This window comes from Pocillopora verrucosa, chromosome 2 (assembly GCF_036669915.1).
Source record: "Pocillopora verrucosa isolate sample1 chromosome 2, ASM3666991v2, whole genome shotgun sequence".
NCBI classification, from domain to species: domain Eukaryota; kingdom Metazoa; phylum Cnidaria; class Anthozoa; order Scleractinia; family Pocilloporidae; genus Pocillopora; species Pocillopora verrucosa.
In genome coordinates, this window is record NC_089313.1 from 1,067,045 (window position 1) to 1,087,312 (window position 20,268).

General features: G+C 36.7%; 4 protein-coding genes across 5 annotated transcripts in view; 1 reads left to right on the forward strand and 3 right to left on the reverse strand.

Moving 5' to 3' along the window:
- The window catches only part of LOC131797326 (apoptosis-inducing factor 3-like), an 11,797-nt gene extending 2,630 nt beyond the window's left edge, over positions 1 to 9,167 (reverse strand). Inside the window, exons 1-15 of one of the 2 annotated variants that reach the window (XM_059114937.2) lie at positions 9,040 to 9,167; positions 7,437 to 7,509; positions 5,801 to 6,020; positions 5,407 to 5,451; positions 5,185 to 5,269; positions 4,517 to 4,567; positions 4,145 to 4,206; positions 3,466 to 3,552; positions 2,939 to 3,030; positions 2,358 to 2,437; positions 2,023 to 2,073; positions 1,323 to 1,438; positions 1,005 to 1,076; positions 571 to 634; positions 95 to 171 (exon numbers count right to left, since the gene is read on the reverse strand). In XM_059114937.2, the coding sequence (XP_058970920.2) occupies positions 95 to 171; positions 571 to 634; positions 1,005 to 1,076; positions 1,323 to 1,438; positions 2,023 to 2,073; positions 2,358 to 2,437; positions 2,939 to 3,030; positions 3,466 to 3,552; positions 4,145 to 4,206; positions 4,517 to 4,567; positions 5,185 to 5,269; positions 5,407 to 5,451; positions 5,801 to 6,020; positions 7,437 to 7,486 (1,152 nt within the window). In that variant the 5' untranslated portion in view covers positions 7,487 to 7,509; positions 9,040 to 9,167. The other variant, XM_059114936.2, reaches the window with a different exon arrangement.
- Positions 9,168 to 10,521: 1,354 nt separating this feature from the next.
- Positions 10,522 to 14,636, reverse strand: LOC131797366 (cytochrome c oxidase subunit 6A, mitochondrial). Its single transcript, XM_059114985.2, has 3 exons — positions 14,483 to 14,636; positions 12,603 to 12,754; positions 10,522 to 10,783 (listed from the first exon to the last, which is right to left on the reverse strand). Exons 1-3 carry the CDS (start codon positions 14,598 to 14,600, stop codon positions 10,691 to 10,693), a joined length of 363 nt encoding a protein of 120 aa, XP_058970968.1. The 5' UTR covers positions 14,601 to 14,636; the 3' UTR covers positions 10,522 to 10,690.
- A 70-nt stretch (positions 14,637 to 14,706) lies between these two features.
- LOC131797344 (uncharacterized) lies at positions 14,707 to 17,856 on the forward strand. Its single transcript, XM_059114956.2, has 3 exons — positions 14,707 to 15,272; positions 15,867 to 16,220; positions 16,551 to 17,856. The coding sequence occupies exons 1-3, from the start codon at positions 14,774 to 14,776 to the stop codon at positions 16,937 to 16,939; spliced, it is 1,242 nt and encodes a 413-aa protein (XP_058970939.2). The 5' UTR covers positions 14,707 to 14,773; the 3' UTR covers positions 16,940 to 17,856.
- Positions 17,833 to 20,264, reverse strand: LOC131797394 (uncharacterized). The gene is made up of 3 exons (XM_059115017.2): positions 20,140 to 20,264; positions 18,826 to 19,178; positions 17,833 to 18,176 (listed from the first exon to the last, which is right to left on the reverse strand). The coding sequence occupies exons 1-3, from the start codon at positions 20,246 to 20,248 to the stop codon at positions 17,910 to 17,912; spliced, it is 729 nt and encodes a 242-aa protein (XP_058971000.2). The 5' UTR covers positions 20,249 to 20,264; the 3' UTR covers positions 17,833 to 17,909.
- Positions 20,265 to 20,268: the final 4 nt, after the last annotated feature.

The following is a 20,268-nucleotide window of genomic DNA, read 5'->3' on the forward strand; positions in this document are numbered from 1 at the left end:
TAATCCAAGAAAAGATGGTCATCGCCGAAATGGCCTGAATGGGAGTCACCTCAAGGCTAACTTTAAAAACTGCATATCGCAAAAGTATTCTAACCTTATCAACAATTACATCTCCGCGGCTGGTCTGAGGCACGCTACTGTTTTTTAAGAAGTCTGTGGATGGTGATACACCTAGGAAAGACAGTAAATAGTGGTTTGCGTAGACTCCAGAATGAGAGAAATGTTTTGTTCTTAGGCATCACACTTTCCTCACATAATGTCTCTTTCACACGAGACTTAATGAATGCCAGCAAATTGCGTGGGAGACTTAGTAGTTTTGCTTGGTTATACCCTGGCTTAAATGGCTTGAATAAAAATTAAATGGCTGGCCTCGCGATTGACTTAGCTCAGGGTTAGGGTAAATTTTTGAAAGTACTAGGTTCAGCTTTACGAAGAAGTCTCCTGGTAGGACATTTTATGGCGTTCAGTTCTGCCTTGTACATACGCTTGCAAAGAACAGAATCAAACCGAAAGTTAATTTTTGCACTCTCAATTGGCGCTGAAGTTAGTGGTATACTAAAGGAACCTTACCTACTCCCTGGATACAGACATCAGCAGGAACTTCTGTTCCATTGTTAAAACACACAGCTGTTAACTGAAAGCAATACACCAGACACCTCGTATTACAGACGAACCGAATAAACTGACAATTCAATCGGTTAACTTTTAAGTTGCACTCAATTCTTAGAGTAAATGTTTGTCTCTTCGGGTTTATGAATTTTGGATAATAATTATCATTTTTAATGATTCACAATACACATTAATCCTCTCAAGCATGAACCACCCTTGTCAGTTCTCTCTTAATTTTTCAAGTATCAATTGGTGGTTGCAATTTTACTGTTGCTTTACGGTTTCTTTAGGTTAAAAGGCATTTGTGTATGTCCTAAAACTCCTGATGTGTAGCTCCATCCAATCACAGGATGACAAAAATTAACTTCCTTAATTAAACTGAGAAAAATCCTCACTTTTCCGCTGTCGCCTTTGAAACTACTCGCAGCAGCATCGGTGATGAATTTTACTCCTTTGCTTTCATGAGTCTAGAAGAAGAGGAAACAGAGTTTCAGAGTGTGATTAATCAAGCTTTACAGTAGGAAAAAAGACTGTTTGGGTAAATAGGTCGTTTGCCTTTTGATCAGCCTTAAGTGTTCATGCCCAACTCCTAAACATCCCTGAGCCGTCCCTTGTTCTCCACGTCTACACAGACACGAGGTTGCGAGAGACGAGCACCTCCCGCTTCCTCGTTAAAAATCGACCAGGTACGAGTCAGTAATGCATCCCATTACCTTTTTCAGCATGGCGCCAATCTTCTCGCCCAGCACGTTCGCAAAAGGAATACTGCTTCTTCCAACACATGTCACAGACGCAGCTTTGTCTGCAAAGTTCGACGCCAGTTCCATACCTTACGGATCAAGGTGAAATGGTGGAGCAAGTTAACAGCAATATTCTTCCCTCATAAGAAGTAATACTTAAGCTTTTTCCAGGCGTTCAGTTAGTAAAACAGAGCGCGATAGTTGTGGCTGGGCGAAAAACGAGGAAAGCTTGGGTCGGGTTGCATGATCCAACCCAAACTAAAAAAATGAATAAAGAAGGTGAGTTTCTAGAGAAATGTGGATTTTCCGGCTTCAGGTTTGGCATGGTGCACTGTTCTGAAAGCTGTGGATTTAAAAATGCTAAGACAAGAATTTGTGATTGTAGCGATTAAACGACAAATGAAGTTTACTTTTTTCAAAAGAAACTGTGGTGCTGCAAACTCGAAAAAGTTTGTCAAACACTCCCCTTTGGTTCGTGATTCATGAACTTTGCTCGTTTTCTCCAGAATCTCAAGTTGGAGATATCACGCCGGAAAACGAATGGAAAGCGCGGTCTATTGCTAAGCTACCAGATGTAAAATAAATTAAAGAGTCTGGCATTTGAAACCACGGGCTAGTAACCAATTAAATTTTAAAAAAATTCTAATGAGACATAATAACATTAATAATTTACCTATAAACGAAGTCCCAATGATGACCACGTTCTTTCCAGGGACGAAGGAGGCTACATAAAATATAAACACACATGGTTTTACTGAGCTTACCAAAAATGACGTTGTAGGTGACAGCTATATAAGAGGCCTAAAGTAAAAGATGATAATGGCGGCTAACAACAACAACAACAAAGTTAAATAAAACAAGGAAATAACGAAAACTCAAAGCTAACACCGACATGTTAAGTGCAACAAAACGTGAGTGCAAGATGAAGTAAGACTGGTTCTGCAAACCTACGCTTAAAGGTGAATTTTTTTTAACACTTGACAACAAATTGCTCTTAAATGTACTCACCAATCTGGTTAGCATCCTCAGGACTCCTCAGTAAGAAGATGTTCTCCAGATCACTTCCAGGTATACTTAAACTTCTCGGTCTAAATGCAAGTAAAATCAGACGACATAACTCGATGAAATAGTAGGCTTGTAGCATGCAAATTGAATGTATTACACTAAAATTGAACCGAGCAATGAAAGCCAATTTTTTAGAGATGGACAGTTTAACAAATGGATGAAAGAGTAAAGTAAAAAGTAAAAAAATGAATGAAGAATGGATGGAAGGGTAGAGAGAAATAAGGATATATTAAAAAAAAAGTAATTATGGATGCATGAAATGGGAGAAATTACAGATAGGAAGAAGAAAGGTGATATCAAATGAAGGGTTCTAGGGATGTAAGGAGAGAAGAAAAGAATCACTGGATGAGTGATGCGAAAGGGAGAGGGACACTTGAAGGAACAATGCTTACACAATGAATGTGGTCAAATAAATCATAACAGATCAATAGCTAACAAAAACCCACATCAACAAATACATGAAAAGTACAAGTAGGAATAAGTGCAATGGACATGAACATGAACTGTAACAGAAATTAACTCACTTTCCTCCAGTAGCAATCAATACACTATCATAGTTAAGAACTGTGCCATTACTCAAAGTGACAGTTTTTTGGTTATTGTCCAATGCAGTGGCCTGAATGAGAAAAATAACAAAATGCTATATCATTAACACTTGCAATATAAAAAAAACAGAAAATAACAAAATGCTATATCGTTAACACTTGCAATATAAAAAAAACAGAAAATAACAAAATGCTATATCATTAAACACTTGCAATATTAATAAAAAACAGAAAAATAACAAAATGCTATTTCATTAAACACTTGCAAATATATAAAAAAACAGAAAAATAACAAAATTCTACATTAAACACTTGCAATATAAAAAAAAACAGAATAACAAAATGCTATATCATTAAACACTTGCAAAGAAATAATGCTATGCAAAGTGCAGTAACCACATTTTTTCTTTCTTTCCAAACTTTAATACACAGCTATGCAAAATACAACTGAATGATAACTTTCTGTTTCATCTCTCCATGAGGGCTCCATGACCATATTGACATACCTCAGTTTTTGTCATGAGCTCAATGTCATGATCCTTGAGAAATTCCATTGAACGTAACTTTAAAGAATCAGCCGTGGCAGCTAATTTCTAAATTGAAAGAAACAACCCATTCATGACAACACACTTATATTAAAAAGACCAATTATAAGAAGTAACTCAATGAAATATAAGCTACCCCATTCTGCTAAATATTTTGGTTTGAACTCTGGGGTACAACTTAACCTTGATACAATTCAGAGCCACTTCCAAAGAACTTACAGTTTTAATATTTACAAAAGTATTGGAAGTTTTTTGGGATCAAAACACAACAACTTTGACAAATGGAAAGCTGTTCCAACAAATTATGAAAAGCTTTTCCAGTGAAGCTTTGATTGGAATAGATTTAGATCAACAGATCCTTACAGAACTGCAGCAATGAAGATGAATCTCATGATGACTTACTACACAATTCCAAATTCACACTCAAAAAGGCTATGGAATCCAATTCTGTTGGACAGTAGGACAGTATTCAAATCAACATTTAAATTCACACCAATTTCTCAACAAATCAGACCAAACTCTACAGAGAAGCTACAACAATAACAACCTTCAGATGATCAGTTAAGTCTCCAAGGAAATTATAGCTAAACACATATTAAGATGACTTACCAAAAGCAAATAGCATGAACATAACACTAACCTTACTTAAAATTGGTCTATCATAGGGCAAGTGAGCCTCTTTTGTAATCATGATAACACGCCCTGTGAGGAACAGAAGCTCAATTACCTGTAAGCTAACACTCAGGTGTTTGAAAAAAAATAAAAAATCTTAGCTGGTAACAGGTTGTAGTAAATATTATTCAGTCAACAGGTTCAAAGCATTTGTTACAACCATTCTTAGTCAAACAATTGTCAATGATTAAAAGTAACCATTGTTTGACTCCCAGCAGAACTTCCTGACATTATGATCAGTAAAAATTTGCTCCCACATTTAAAAATAAAATATTCCCAATCTGCAGATGAAAACTACTGCAATATTCATGTATCATAAAATAAGTATCAGTCCTGGTACCTCTGAATCCCTCTTCTCTCAATGTCTCGGCAGCTTTCATGGCTGCTCCACCTGTATAGTGTAAAAACATCAACTTTCAATTTCCACATGAAACCTCCTGCTTCTGCAAGGACCCTTTTTTAAGTTCCACCCCTAGTTTGTGTATCACTAAGATAATTTAAGGCTAAATAACTGTCTAATACCCTTTTAAAACCTTGGAAGTTCAGGTTTCTATGAGAAAATACTTTCCGTTGAGACTCTTGTCTGACATAAATCATCCTTATCATCTGACAGCATAAACTATCTTTAACCCTTTAAATCCTGACATCAGTATGCATATTCTCCATACTGTTCCCTATAAATTTCCTAAGGTGCGAACAAGGAGAATTTGTTGAACAATCAAGAGCTCTTTTCAGATTGAGCAATCATTTCCTTTATTCTTATGGCATTAATGTATGATTTGGGGCTGATATGGTAACCTTTGACTCCTAAGGGTTCAAGGGTTCACAGTTAACGGCTGAGCACACTTTCTTTTCATTGTGACTGGGAGCTTGGAGGAGAGAGGTAGTACTTGTTCAAGGGTAACTATGGTTACATACCTTCTTGACTACCTTAATCTTAAACTTTAACAACCCACATGACAAACCAACTATTTCAACAGCTTGCATGTACACTATGAACAAACTCACCTCCCCCAATGATAACAAATACTCGTTTGTCACAACTTGTGTCTTCTTTAACCATTGTCTTGACTCTTTTATGAGATGTAAATTGCTAAAACACAGATGACACAAATTTAAAAGTAAACAAATATATTTTGACATCATCGCTTTTATCAGATAAAGAATCATGAAATAAATATTACTAACAATATTATTACAACAGACATTTCAATTTTAATTCTCCTTTACCTCTGGATGTGCCCTAACAATAACATTACCATTCTTGATGACCACCTGAAAAGAAAAATAATTAATTTTCAGACCATTAAGAAATTTACCATGAACATCTATGGAGAAATTATAGATTCTAAATGTTATAGAGATAACCCAGTAGTACTTTTCCCACTGCAAGTTGAGCACCAGCACAACCTTACTCTGGGTATATTTAAATGCTTCCTGATACACCAGTCAATCTTTACTTTTTTCCTTTTTACAATCTCTTCCAAAAGTGTATCCTCTTTCAAGTTTTCCATGTGTCTAACGACAGTCCACCCTATCTTTCATATTTCTTTCTCTGATTCCCAGATTATTCAACTCTGTCAAAGTTTTCACACCTTTGTTACTGTATAAAAACCCAACTGACCTCAAATTTGGGTAAACTGTCCAGCCCAGGAAAGTCTTCAATATCACCAGTCTTGACATTAAAGCAGGCTCCATGCCAGGGACAGCGTACCCGTCCAGTAGAGAGATGACCAGTGGACAAAGGAGCCCCATAGTGAGTACACTTGTGGCCAACTGCAGAATACTCCCCATTCTCACGTACCAGCAGTGCTTTACCTTCTCCAATGTCAATTGTTCTCATACTGCATTTAAAGGAGACAAGGTTGAAACATAGGTATGCTATGCATGCAAGTTATTTTTTTAGATGGGTGGGTTGAAGTGAGACACTTGGAGTGACTGATTTTTCCAATTTTGAAACATAAAAATAGCCTAAACTTCCAACAAAAATACCTTTCAGTAGAGGGCAAATAAGTTCCTTCCAATTTATATGAAATAAACCCTGACATAGGTAGTTTGTGGTCTGTCATTACTGTTGTCTGAACAATTTTAAGCATAAATAAACTGCATTTGTACCATGCTTACTGTAGTCTCCTTTACAGCCATTGTTTGGTCTTGTCACACAACATCTCCCCTGCCTCTGTTGCATGACAAGACCAAACAGTGAATGCAAATGAGACTTTAGCTTGCTTGTGATAAAATGCAGGTTGTTTACAAGGATATGACATGTGATGGGGTGAAATCCAAGGCAGTATAAGATAGAAAAAGTCAAAGAGCACGAGAGTTGCATGGAAAATTTACTACTAATAGCATTTAGTTTCATGTGAACTTTGTTAAGTGTGGTAGGATTATGTTGTAAAATTTAGGCTGTCACTGAAAAATTATCAAGGTAAACCTAATCACTAGTGACAACTAAATGCACAATTGTGCCAGGAAAATACCATTTAAACACAAGATGCAATTCATGTAGAACTTCTAAAGGTAAAGAAACAGATATTTACAGGGCACTTGACACAGAAAGTAAATATAACTTGATGATCTTTTCAACCTGAGCCAAAAGAAGGACATACAAGGCAAAAACAAGATTATTGATCAAATATGATTAATGCAAATGCTTTGAGCAAATTTTACAGCAGTCAGCAAAACTAGCCCTTACAAAACAAACGCTCCAGCGAGAACTTCATTAATTGTAGGCTTTTTACTAATGGCATGTGTGTTGTAAGTGAAGGAGCATTACACAAAACATGCTTCAACTTCTAAATGGCAGAAATTTTCCCAGCCAATTTTTGTCATCTCAAGATATCATAGTGATCAGGTCCATATGAAGGAAATTTAGGAACTCTTTCACTGGATTGATGAGCTCACAATTCTTTGTTGATATTCTTCCTATTGTGTGCCAATGTTGGGTTAATTCCATTGCAACATTTTGTGATACCCTAATTCCAGGACATAATTGACAGGAGGGACAGTACCCTGATGCTTGGATTGGTGCAAACATTATAACACTGTAATTTCATTGGCGCTAAACACACATCCTCATGTGGCAATCTGATTGGTGCTGGCAACATAACACTCAATACCCTAACATAGTTATTATTTTTATTAATGATAAAAAAATAACTCAAACTGATACCTTTAATTATCTAATTTAACAATTAGCAGAAGTCTTTGTAACTAGTTACAAATAAAATATTGCAGACAAAGAAATTGGAGTGCATTACGTTCCATCTTGCAGACAGTCATCATATTGGCCAACATTGACTTCAATCATGGTGGAGCTTTCTACAGATGTTCCTATAGATTTGGAAAAAGGAATAATAAGTCAGTTTATAATTCATGAACTTCTTCACTAAATTAGCTTTGCGGGAATCAAAGAAAAACAACACGCTAAACTGATGCTGTACGAAACAGAATGGTGTGTTGTAATTTGAAGAGGAATAATTTATTATGAAATCTGAGCTAATACGAGAAAAGAGGTAACACGATCAGAGTAAGAATTGCAACAAATGAATAATGGGGTTATGTTCCTAGGGAAACTTTGATGCTGCATGAGTGGGAGTATGACAGCTGCAGCAGCTCGGTTCTATCAAATGCGATGGTGATGTACATTAGTCACCACAAGGAGTTTATAAAGCTGACATTTCGATAGTTAGCCCTTTGCCTGCGCAAATAGAGACAAGTGAAAGCCTGTAGTTAAAGATCAATTTTCCAGGTAACAACCCACTCTTTGAGTTCCTTACAGGTTTTCCTTATCCACATGTCAGCGAGCGGTCGTATGCTTTTGTTAACTGGTAGCCAAAACGAGCAATCGAGTTACAATGTCATACAATTTTATGTACTAGAAAATTATCTGCTGTAGAAAAGGAAACCTCAACTATCTGATTACATGAATAACCTCGGGCAGGTAAAACAATTCTAAGAGAAATCTGATTTTTTGAGGAGAAGCGCCCAATAATTTACTTGAACACATACAAGAAATTTTCGACATGATATTTTAAGTTGAATTTCTCTCTAACAATAATATATTTGATAATCTTGATTTAAACAGGAAGGTTAAACTTATCATTTCAGTACGCGGTTTCCCTATCCATCTACCACGGTGAAACTACTCCAAAAACATGTTGTTAAATAAACGCTTAACACGACCGACAGTTCGAGAAAATATTCACCAAATGCTCAATAAACAAATTTTAGTAATTTCATTTGAAGAGTAGCCAATATCCTCGAGTAAATAGATCTCGAATTTGATAAAACTTGCTTCAAGTAAGTTCGCACTGCGAGAGTCTTGTTGTATTTCTGTCAAACTCAACGCATTCATGAGTATTATCTTACTGTTTTTCCCACAAGATAACACATCCCTTCTTCCTTTTGAATTCAGATGTAATTATTAAGCACTGACCTTTAAATTTGTCACCTTCCGAAGGCACACATTCTGAATAAATTAGGCATGGAAATTCAACACAGTCGTTTATGTTCCAACTTAGGCTGATCTACAAAGCTTACCTTCCCCTGTATCTGTGGTCAGTGTCCCTGTTGTGGAAAAACTGGCAAATGATGGCTGAGGGACACTTTTTCTACTTAAAAAAACCTTCCTCTCTCTGTTAGAAGATACCGTGACTCCCATGACAGGTAAATTGCGGTATGGTAATTTTGTGTGAAAGTTGTATTTACGTACGAATTGACGCAACAAGGGTCCAAAAACATCGGGTCGGAATACAACTTTAACCGCCTTACAGAACATCTAGAACCACTTGGCGGGTGGACAATCGAAACGGAAGTCACTTTTCAAAGCAGATGATGGGCGAAATAGCTGTGGCGGCTTACCTGTCTAGTAAATGTCACCAGCTGCAGAATCTTCCAAAACATATACTATCATCCAAAGGGGTGTGATGCTGATAGGAATTGTTTCATCAAGTAAACTCAACTGTAATGTCCATCTAATTAGACGATAGGCATGCAAGGCGTATTAAATAAACATTTAGTGGGAGTGACGGAGCTAATAAGTGAATCTTTGAATAAAATATTTAATTTACTTCCTTGTAAGTAGCAATTCTGGTGCACAGCACTTGGAAACATTTACTTTTGAAACTAAATCTCCTTGTGGTTTAGAATCACCAAATTTAGTTCCAAGGAGATACAATTATCACCCCTAACAACATTATTTTAAGTCTCTTCTCAACCAAGGATGGAGAATCTGATTTGGGAACAAGTGCAGGTGGGACATAATCAATCGCATGTAAACAAAAACATATCTTCAATACCGTTATGGAGTCTAATCCTTTATCCTCAATTTCATCAAAGTGCTCTCATGGTCAGGGAAATTGCTATTCACTGATTTTTATTTCAATAGTGAGGAAAAGATTAGATTGTCAGGGGGTGGGTAAGGAATTGCCAGAGTAGAAGTAAGGGCAGGACTACTTGATTGTCAGAGATACTTACACAGGTAGTGGCTTTGCTAATTCTCTCAGCTTTGAAAATGGTTTGCAATCCAATGGAATGCTTGTCCTAAAAATGTCTTGCTTACTTAAATAAATTAAGAGGTGCAGTTGAAGGATCATGGATTGATGGCCAAAACATCTAGGTAGTAAAATGAGTAAAAAATGAGATGGAATAAATGTCAGTTCTTATTTATCCCCTTTTACTTTTACAGTTGAAGAATTTTCAGATTTCTTTTTTGACATAAACAAGGTCATACCCTGATGTTTGAATACCAAACCAGTAGCTCTCGCATCCAAGGGTTGGCTGAATCACCGAGCTGCAAAAACTCCCCATTGAGGAATGCCACTATACTGTATGTCTAATCCCCCTGTACTTTATCATATTTTCACAAGTACCCCTCACACTGATTAAAATCAGACTTTTTCAATTGCTGGAGAACCGACAACAATGTCTCTCTCCCAGCAAGTATGAAGACAATGCTGCCCTCAAGATGACTTTTCAAGCAATCAGGTTATTTAAGTAAACAGTTGACAGAAACCCAGACAATCAGATCCAGACTTCAGTGCCAACATTGTGATTACCAAGGTCAGTTAAAAATAAATTTAACCTATCACATAATATGATACAAATAATGACATGATCAATCTGGGAGTCAAAGAAACATCATTTTTGACTAGCCTTTTTTTTTTTTAAGAGAAAATAAAAGCTTTTGACCCTTAACCAAGGGGTTGAAATTTTACTCTGTACAAAACATGTTTGCAATTAACTATCAAGGAGGGGAGAAAAGTCCACAAGTCAATGTCTAAAAGCAGGAAGAGGGTGTTTTTTAAGCACAATTTTACATTCACACTGACTGAATAAAACAGATTTGGAAATTTTAAACTTTATTCACCATCATGATATAATTTTTCCATTAGCACACAGGTAATGACATTATCATAATTGAAAGAAAAACATTCTTTGAAATGACTTTGCCATCAGAAACAAGCCTCCAAAACAGTAGTAATCAGCACAAGCAAGCAGGAATAAGTCACACTTAATGTTCCATTTCATCTTCATAGCCATCAGGCAAAGCATTCACGTGCGAATTGTGAAATAATGAGTGGTTGCCATCACCCCATGGGAAGAGCTGAAACAAAACAGATCTCTTCTTGAGACAAATGAGACAGTAATAAAATTGAACAGCAGAAGGAATGTTACAATTTTCCTACAGGAGAAAAAGATAACTCACTGATATCAATACTAATATGATGCCAGTTGTTTTCAAGGAAGGATTATGGCAAATAAATGATCATCTTTAGAAGTAATATGTAAATAGAGAATAATACATGGGCGCGCATAGATATGGAATTTCTCTTTGAGTGTTTAACTTGATAGCTCACAAGTGAGATGTCGAGTTGAACACGAGAAGAGAAACTCCATATCTACAAGCAACCATGTATTATTTTGTTTATCGTATAAACACAATAGCCCTTTACTGAGAAGAAAAGCCGACTTCATTAATGAATGAAAATAAATGAATCGACAATCCCCGAATAATAATCATAGAGTGTGTTGGCACTAACTCTTATGATGGAAAAATGCGTTGAATCATGATTACAAAAACAACAATGGTTGTAATTTTCAATTTACAAAATTCTCATTTATTGACTTTGTCCTTACCGACAGAAGAAGTCTTTCAGGTAAACAGCCAAAATCGGCCAGTGACAAATCTTCCAGTTGTCGATTTTCATTCTCAGCTGAGAGAAATGCTAACACTAAAGCCACCGAATATGTAACTTTTGGTTTTTCTTTTAGTATGTTGGTTTCCTTCCCCTTCTAGAAAAGTTTGAACCTCACTGTCTGTAAGCAATACGGATTTTTTAGTGTTTTAGCCACCATAATTCGAGCAAGCTCCGACAACAACTTGTATCAAGAATCGTGAAGGCTTTGCCGTTCATTCATCAACCTGACCGAGTATTGCCAAAGGCGAGTGATGTGTCAGCAGCTGATTGGCTATATCAACACATGTGAAAAAATACGATATTTTTTCACATGTGTTGTCACGGCTTTTCTCAGGGCCGGAAATCCTTGTATAACACCGCAGTTTATGTGATAAAAATTACATAAAATGACCATTACAATACTTTTTTTACATTGCAGAAGATGTCAAAACAGTATGAAACAGTTTTCACCAGGGAAATGGAAATATGCTTCCTCTAAGAACATAACAACAATAAAAACCTGTATGTCACACAATAACCTTCTTGAACATGGACATTTTGATTACTCTTTAATTTTACAGTTTTGCATCAGTTTTGTTGTCGACGAAGGAAATTGAGTCATTCCAATCTGTTTCTTTCACCCCTTTCACTTGCAGAAGTGATAGTACACTACCCTTACATTACCAATACATTTTTCAGCAAAATGCAATAAGAACAGAAAGAACATATTTTATATGACTTAGGATTACATTCTCAGATCTGAAATGATAAGAATTGTATGAAAGACAGCGTGAAGAAATGATATTTTAATCAAGGGAGTGATTGGGTTCATACTGCTTTCAAGAGTTTGGAATGTATTCAAAAACTATGTCAGCTGTGAGACCACTGTTTGTAGAAAGGTTTAGTCAGTACTTGAGCCTAATAGCCAACCCAGCTAGAGTTTATCCCAGTTTCCTTAGCATTAGGCAAATGGAAGTATTACAACTTCCCCCCTGGATGGGATGCTTGTCCATCACAATGACAGCCCCCCAGCATTTCATCAGGCTTCCCTGATAATTTGCCAGCACCTATTTAAACTTCGGAGTAGAGAGAGGCCCAGTAAGATTTAAGTGTCCCGCCCAAGAATGCAACATATTAATTCCCATAGTGCTTGAACCCAGACCTCTCGATCCAGAGTCCAGTGCACTGATCATTAGGCCACTGCACCTTCACACACAATTTGAAGAAATGACATTGTTCACCAACCTTAGATCTAATCCTGAGGTGAGAGTATGGTACAAACTCTGCCCTTGGATGTTCATGATGCTCTTTCTCTTTAAGGTATGTATTGTAAGTACAGATAAGAATGCCAGGAATGGCAACAAAATATGAAATCAACTTCCAGGTCTTCATAGTTGCTAAAGAGAGAGAGAAGAGAGAGGGAAAAATGGAATTTAACTGAACAATTGAAATTAAAATGCTGAAAGATAACCTGTCCTGTTTTGACAGAAGACAGTACTGGGACCCTATTTTCCTATAAACAAACATGGTAAGACCCTTTAACCCTTTCACTCCCAAGATCTCAATAGTAATTCTTCTTACTGTCTGCTATACAGTTCTGTGATGTTGATTTGGAGAATTTGGTATTGGATCAACTTATACTCTGTTAATTTCTATTTTTCTTTAATCTCATTACTTGTCTGCTTGATATTGTATTGATATTGTAAAGAGAAATTCTGTCTTGGTCACTCATGGGAGTTAAAGGGTTAACCATTTTAAAAAAGAAAAGTGAGTAGCATTAGAAAAATCTTTTACTACCAAAAACAAATTACATGTACCTGACAAACAAAGAAGAAAAACTCAAAATTGAAGACAAAGATTTTCACAAAAATTGAACCATGGACATACACCTATGTAAAAAATCTCTTTTGTTTTAAAATTCAAATAACAATTTTTCCCCTCCTCTCCCCTCTCTTCATTCTTTTTGTATTTACATGCTGTACCCATGATTTCACAAACTAGCCAATCACATCAAAGAACTCTGGCCTTGACATTCAAAACTAACAAGGAAATCTTTTGTTCACTTTTGTTGTTTGTTTTATGGAGTTTTGGTGAATTCTAATTTAACTTTCATTTGTACAAATTTGTTACCTCTTTGTTTGGGATTTTAAGAAGTTTATTTTGGCCTAACGTTGTGGTTCATTTAACTACTTAAATATATATTTTCTACAGAGTTTGGACTCTTGTAGATGGATTTTTTACAATCTTTGCCCTACTATGGGATTTGGTTCTGCACATCTCATTTTCTTTAATAGGATAAAATAATAAAAATAAATGGGAATTCATCAATGGACATTCAACTAGATGGCTCTTCTTGTCCACTGTTTCCAGGTCAAATTGGAATTTGGAGTGTTGATTTTTGTGGAGGGAGGAAAACTGAAAGGACCCAGAGAAGAGCTCTTTAAGCAAGGAAAAGAACCAACAAGAAACTCAACCCACATGTGATGCCATATTGGGTCATAGTAGTGGTAGGTGAGTGCTCTCACCACTGCGCCATTCCTTCTCCCCTTCTCTAGCCTTATTTGTATACTTCCAATTTTTTTCAGCTATATTTTGACAACTAGGTTTGGAAATAGCAGAAAAGCTTTGGAGTTCTCGGTTACAAGGCCAATGCCAATAGCATGTAAATGAAATCACAGGGCATGATTTCAGCACCCATTTCATGGCCGTAAACATTCGTCATATTAGTTTGCGCAAATACGAATGAGACTCTAGCTTCAGAATTTAGCGTTGGCCAAACAGTTACTAATATAAAACAAAATCTCTCCATTTCATCAACAGCCGTAAAACAAATCTTATCTACCAATCTCAACTGGCCAATCTCGTATGTGCGACTTCACGAGCTCGTCCCGCGATAGTAATAGTCACGGATTAATCTGGCATTTACCCTTTCTAGACACTCGTCATACTTTATATTTTCATTTTTGAACTAACACTATAAGTTTACATTTAAACAACGGAGGTAACCTCAGTACAATATTGAACTAAATACGTTAAGAGCAAGCGTATTAAAATAACAAGCAATGCCAGTTAATGGGGCATCGTTTTGGAGCAGTAACATAATAAGATTGAATCTACTGACTTACATTCAGCATGTTTCGCCTCTGCAAGTTCTTTCTCTGCCAAAGAAGCCCCTGGAGAAGCCGTAGCTGCGAAAAATCTCTTTGAAACCAAGTTCACTCGCGAAAATATACGTGCCGCCATCTTGTAACTCCTCGAACTAAAAAAACGTAATTAATGGACTTCTGGGATATCTTATCGACAAACCAATCAGAATTCGTCTTATATTGCACCACCAAAATCTAAAATGGCGGCCTGACCTTTTTTCTTTTTTTGCATAAATTTTATTTTATTTTTCATACATACTCATCTCTGAGATGGATTTTTTAGAGGAGCAAAGAGAAGAGATCGAGAGCCTTAAAGCCATATTTCCTGATGAATTTTCTGAACTCAGTTCTTTCCCTCCGACGTTTATGATCAGAATTGATGAGCTAAACATCCCTTCTTCCGTCACGTCGCTTCAACTGAAGATTTCCCTTCCACTGAAATATCCAGAAGAAATCCCTTTGATCGAGATCCCAAATCGCTCGAATGCAATGCCAAAAGAGTTCATAGAAGAACTGATCTCCTTCTTAAAATGTTCGTGTGAGGAATCTGTGGGAATGCCTATGGTGTTTGGTTTAGTAGATTCAGCAAAAAAATGGGTTGAGGAAAATGCAATAAGATTCAACGGCTTTCAAGGAGACCAAGCAGCAGAAGTTGAATCAGATGAGGAAAGAGATGGTCAAGATTCTATTTACTTAGAAAATTTCAAAGACAAATTGGAAATGATCAATGCAAAAGGTGGAAGATGGGACTTCGTCATTGGCCTAATTGGTAATAATTAGACATCATATATAATTATTTAGGTAAAGTTAAAATATTAATAAAATAAATACTCAGCAGTCTTAGCTACTAAGGCTTGATTTCTGTTGTTCTCACGATTGCGGTCATTGTTTCTCCCTGAGAAGAATTCCTGTGGTGAAGGAGTGATTTTCTGATAAACAGCTGGTTCATTATCAAGCTTACTGGACTGTTAGAGTATTTTTCTAAATTAACGTGGATTGCATCGGTTGTGCTATTCTACATTTGAAGCACCATTCACTGGTTTGCAAAACTAGTGCTGTTGTCCATACCAGTCAGATGTGAAACTAAATCAATTTCTAGTGTGTCCCTGGTGTTTTCCTACAGTTTTAACTCTCAGTTATTTATCTGTCTTTGTTATGATGAGGAGAATGATGAATAGGAACAATGTGTACATCATAAGAAGCTAAGGAGAACTTATTTGTAAATACCGGTAAGTAAATAAATACAAGCTAAATGCCTGGGGGTTGTGGTTGGAGTTGTTTGTAAGCCTCATGAGATAAATATTAATTGAAATAAATTTTAGTTGTTAAATTTTCATTGAGAGGAGTTAAATTTATTTTTCAGGGAAACCCTCAGCTGGAAAATCCACTTTCTTCAATGCTGCTACACACCAAAATATGGCAAAAATAGGTGCTCATCCCTTCACCACAATTGAACCAAATATTGGGCAGGCATTTTATGCAATACCTTGCCCTTGTGTTCAGTGGAATAAACAATGTCATGCTCAATATGGCCACAGTGCACAAGGTGAAAGGTTTGTTCCAGTCTTGCTCAAAGATGTGGCTGGTTTGGTGCCAGGTGCATGTGAAGGAAGGGAACGGGGAAACAAATTTTTGAATGATCTCTTGGATGCTGATGTACTCATTCATGTCATTGATCTGTCAGGGCAGACAGATGAGAATGGAAAACCTACCACTGGTAAGTACTGGAGATTAAAATTTGATTTATTGGTTTTCTTCATAAAAACATTTTTAGTCATAATTAACCCTTTTACCCCCTTAGAAGTGACTAGCATCTAATTTCTCCTTACAATATCTCTCCAGAATCACACATTCAGGTCACAGGAATACAGGAAATGATCACCACCTAAATAAGCTCTGATTGTTTAACAAATTCTCCTTGTCAGGACCTTAAGAAATCTGAGATAACTACAGAGAAAAAGGCATACTGGTGTTAGGGTATAAAGGGTCATTCATGTCATATTTTTCTTTTTAGGGTGAGCTTCTGATTGTCCTTTTTTGTTATCAGATTATGACCCTACAAGAGATGTGGGATGGATCCAGCAAGAACTTCACAGCTGGATTTATGACAATATTATGGACAAATGGGACTCAATTGTGAAGAAACCAGCAAAACTATTTGACATGTTCACTGGATACCATGCATCTCAAGCATTGATTCACTTAGCATTTGAGTCAGCAGGAATCACAGATAAAAACCTCCTTACTATTCCTAAGATGGAAAAAGCAAATGCTGAACTTTTGGTGCACAAATTAGTTGATAAATTCTTGCGCTTGCGCTTTCCAGTTCTCTTAGCTCTCAACAAAGTTGACTTTCCTGATGCTGTTCAAAATTTGAAGAAATTTCAAGAGCAGTTTGTAGACATGACAATGGTCCCTGTTAGTGCAAGGAGTTAGTGTATTCTTCAAAAGGCATGCAAGGATGGTGTGTTAACCTACCAAAGTGGTGCATCATATTTTGAAATTAACCATCAAACTCAGAATCTAAGTGAAAAGTCCAAGAAAGAGTTGATACAAGTAAAAACCAGTGTCCTTGATGTCTTTGGTGACACTGGTGTCCTGCAAGCTTTGTCGCAAGCTGTGAGTCTCAGATCACCAGTTTATGCATTTCCAGTTAACTGCCTTGATACTTGTCAATCGATCAGTGTGATCACAAAAGAGAAACCCCAGATACTCAGAGACTGTATTGTGTTGAAACCTGGCACAACAGTGGAAAAACTCTTTAACATCTTGCTTTATCCACCAGTTTCTCTCCTCGCTGGAGAGTATGTGAGAGCAGAAGGAGTCAATTCCAAAGGAGTGAAAAGTGTATTACATAAACATGACATCATGAATGAGACAAACCAGATTTTGAAAATTATGAGCACCAGGAAAGCTTCACTATCAACTAAGACTAGAAAATAAGTATCATTTTCAGATATTAGAACAGATATAATTTTAAGTACCTTCTATGTTTATTGATTAAATATTCTTAAACATTTGTAAACCAAATAAGGAGGTGTGGATTGGGTTGCAAAAACCTCCTGTCTTCCTCCTCCCCAGCACCCAGCTTTGTAACTCATATCCAGCTTTCTTTTGAATCCTTTTCTCAAATTTACAAATTCTTGAAAATTTAAGAAAATAATATCCTGTAGGTTTCTTCACAACTTTTGGAAAAATTCAAAAGTAAGTGCAAGTAATTTTCTAAAGAAATATGATAACATTGAGTGGGTTAGGGCTTGTTTCAGCAGAATAAATGCTGCCTTGAGAATTGTCTGTTTTGAAAAAAGTCTCTTAAATATTTTGATTAATCAACAATAAACTATTTTACATAATGAGCAAAATATTAAATATAAAAATTGTACGTATTCCCACAGGTATGGAAACCCTATTCAATCTCTTTGCTCTTCAATGCATCCTTCATGAAGAATTCATCTTCAGTGTAAAATGTCAGTCCACAATTTGCTGCAAATTCTTTATCACTTGCTCCATGGTCTTTGGCCCGTCCAGCAGCATCACCAACAAAGAAACTCTTCTCCTTATTAACTTTCATGTCACCATTACATTTTTGACAGAAGAATTCCCACATCCCTGTGTTGGGTTTACGGTAGCAATCCTTTGATGTAGCTACAAAGATCTGAAAGGGTAGAGCTACCTGAAAAAAACAGGAATAAACAATACATTGACCATGAAGCCATGTGTCTCTGGATAAAATTAAAAGGGAGAGATGAAAGGGAAAAGTTCACTCAATGCAAGCCAAGTGGCTTTTCCAGCAAGAGCTTATTCCTGTTTCTGTAGAATGAAGGGAATGCAAGTATTGCCTCTCCCCCTGAATGGGATGGTAGTTCAGGTTACACCCCTCCCCACCCCCCTGGGTTCCCTACCAGTTTGCTACTACCCATTTATACACCAGGGTGGAGAGAGACACCTCAACAGTAAAGTTTCCTGCCCATGGAAACAACTCAGTGATCCAGTCAGGCCTTGTACACAGACCTCACCATCCCAAGATCAGGGTGTAACCATTGGGCTGGCATATCTCCTCTAGAGGAAGAAGGATTAGGCTTGATGACTAGCTGCTCCTCTCTTGCCCCTCTATAGCCTAGCATGAGTGACTAGCATCTAATTTCTCCTTATATTAATACCCTTGAATAATTCAACAAGATTGTGATTCCATTCAACCTCTGTGGAGGTCCACAACACTTACTGGCTCATGCTTCTAATTTTGTTTAGAAAACAATGGAATTTAGACCCTTGGTTGGAACATGCTTATATGAAAGAAATTTGTCTTTGGGAGCTGTTAGTACCTTCTTAACAAAACCAATGAGCCTGCCTTTCTTCTCATCCATAACTTTTTGTTTTGAGGCCTTTGCTTTGCCAATAGCAGCCTGGTTAGTGAAGATTACAAGTTTATATCCATCCCTGTGAAGGGTTGTTAGTTTCTGTACACAGGAGGGGTATAGTAAGGACCAAGCATCTGGTCCATGTTTGAATAAAGATGTTTTTGCCAAAGTGCCATCAAAGTCAAAGGCTGCAATTTGTTGTGAAGGTTGGATTTTCTGTGACACATAATAAAGTAATGTTCCTTTCGACTTCCAAGTGGGGGGCAAATTGCTTTTACCATGTGACTGAGAAACATCACTGCTTGTTATGTCCTCACCTAGAAATATAATTTTTCAATTAATCCTTTGGTCCCTGAGAGTGATTAACATCTAATTTCCCCTTACAATATCATCTCCGAATCTCTCATCAAGGTCACGCATCAGAATAAAGGAAGTGATCACCGTGAAACAAAAGAAGTTCTTGATTTTTAAAATGCATACCATTCTCCTTTTCTGCACCTTAGGAAATGTATGGAGAACAGTATGGAGAATATACTTATTGATGTTAGGGTGTAAAGGGTTAAGACTAAGAAATCCGTTCAAACATGTTCCTAGAATTACAATAGTCTAGTGATATGACCCCGTCTCCTGCAGGGTTGGGGTAGGAGACGTTAATTTCCCACGCACGAGATTACTGTGTGGTGGATGTCCTCCCCTGGGGTGTGATGGGTGGTTAATATTTATTGGGGTTGAATATCAATTGGGACATCGTCCTGTTTTCTTCTCCAGTTACCGATACTATTCTGTACGTGCAACAAATTTCAATAAAGTAAAGTAAAGTAATCTTATTATATATTAACCGAATCGAGTGCAGCAATTGATGACAGAAGTTCCAAAACATTGCAAAAGATCAGAATTAAAGCATGAGAAAATACGGGAACAATTCAGCATTATACAACCCCTCTTCTACCAGAATTATAATATGGTCTGACCAGGTTTTTGACCAGGATAATCTTGACAATGTAATAAATAGCTATATTTTCGGCAAGTAACTGAGGACATTTACGTTATTTTTTTGGTTGAATAGAACAATTTAAAGAAAATGTTAATTGCTAGGTATTAGGAAAATATGTCGGAAGTTTCTGAGTGATATCAAAATTTAAATAATTTGTTTCACACTGCACTGTAATTTCTTTACAAGGAAAGACCCACAACTCGTTCGGAAAGTAATTAGAATTAATTCCTCTAATATATTTACCATACGAAACAAACATCCTGACTCACTGGAAAATCTCCTACCTTTTCTGGGTGCCCTTAAAAATCTTTTGATGCCCAACGATTTTTCATCGCTGGCATCAGCATCGACTTCCTCGATTTTTCTCTTCACAGATTTTGAACTACCCTCCATTCTGACATCCCTGTCATCGA

What these genes read in the sequence shown, in the direction of transcription:
- LOC131797366 (XM_059114985.2), bottom strand. Translation starts at nt 14,600, where the DNA reads ATGGCGGCACGTATATTTTCGCGAGTGAACTTGGTTTCAAAGAGATTT. An exon ending in AGAGGCGAAACATGCTGAAT is followed by an intron (nt 12,755 to 14,482) that starts GTAAGTCAGTAG and finishes CTCTCTCTTTAG; the next exon opens with CAACTATGAAGACCTGGAAG. An exon ending in ACCTCAGGATTAGATCTAAG is followed by an intron (nt 10,784 to 12,602) that starts GTTGGTGAACAA and finishes GTTTTGTTTCAG; the next exon opens with CTCTTCCCATGGGGTGATGG.
- LOC131797394 (XM_059115017.2), bottom strand. Translation starts at nt 20,248, where the DNA reads ATGGAGGGTAGTTCAAAATCTGTGAAGAGAAAAATCGAGGAAGTCGAT. An exon ending in TTTAAGGGCACCCAGAAAAG is followed by an intron (nt 19,179 to 20,139) that starts GTAGGAGATTTT and finishes TTATATTTCTAG; the next exon opens with GTGAGGACATAACAAGCAGT. An exon ending in TCATTGGTTTTGTTAAGAAG is followed by an intron (nt 18,177 to 18,825) that starts GTACTAACAGCT and finishes TGTTTTTTTCAG; the next exon opens with GTAGCTCTACCCTTTCAGAT.
- LOC131797344 (XM_059114956.2), top strand. Translation starts at nt 14,774, where the DNA reads ATGGATTTTTTAGAGGAGCAAAGAGAAGAGATCGAGAGCCTTAAAGCC. An exon ending in CTTCGTCATTGGCCTAATTG is followed by an intron (nt 15,273 to 15,866) that starts GTAATAATTAGA and finishes TTTATTTTTCAG; the next exon opens with GGAAACCCTCAGCTGGAAAA. An exon ending in GAATGGAAAACCTACCACTG is followed by an intron (nt 16,221 to 16,550) that starts GTAAGTACTGGA and finishes TTTTGTTATCAG; the next exon opens with ATTATGACCCTACAAGAGAT.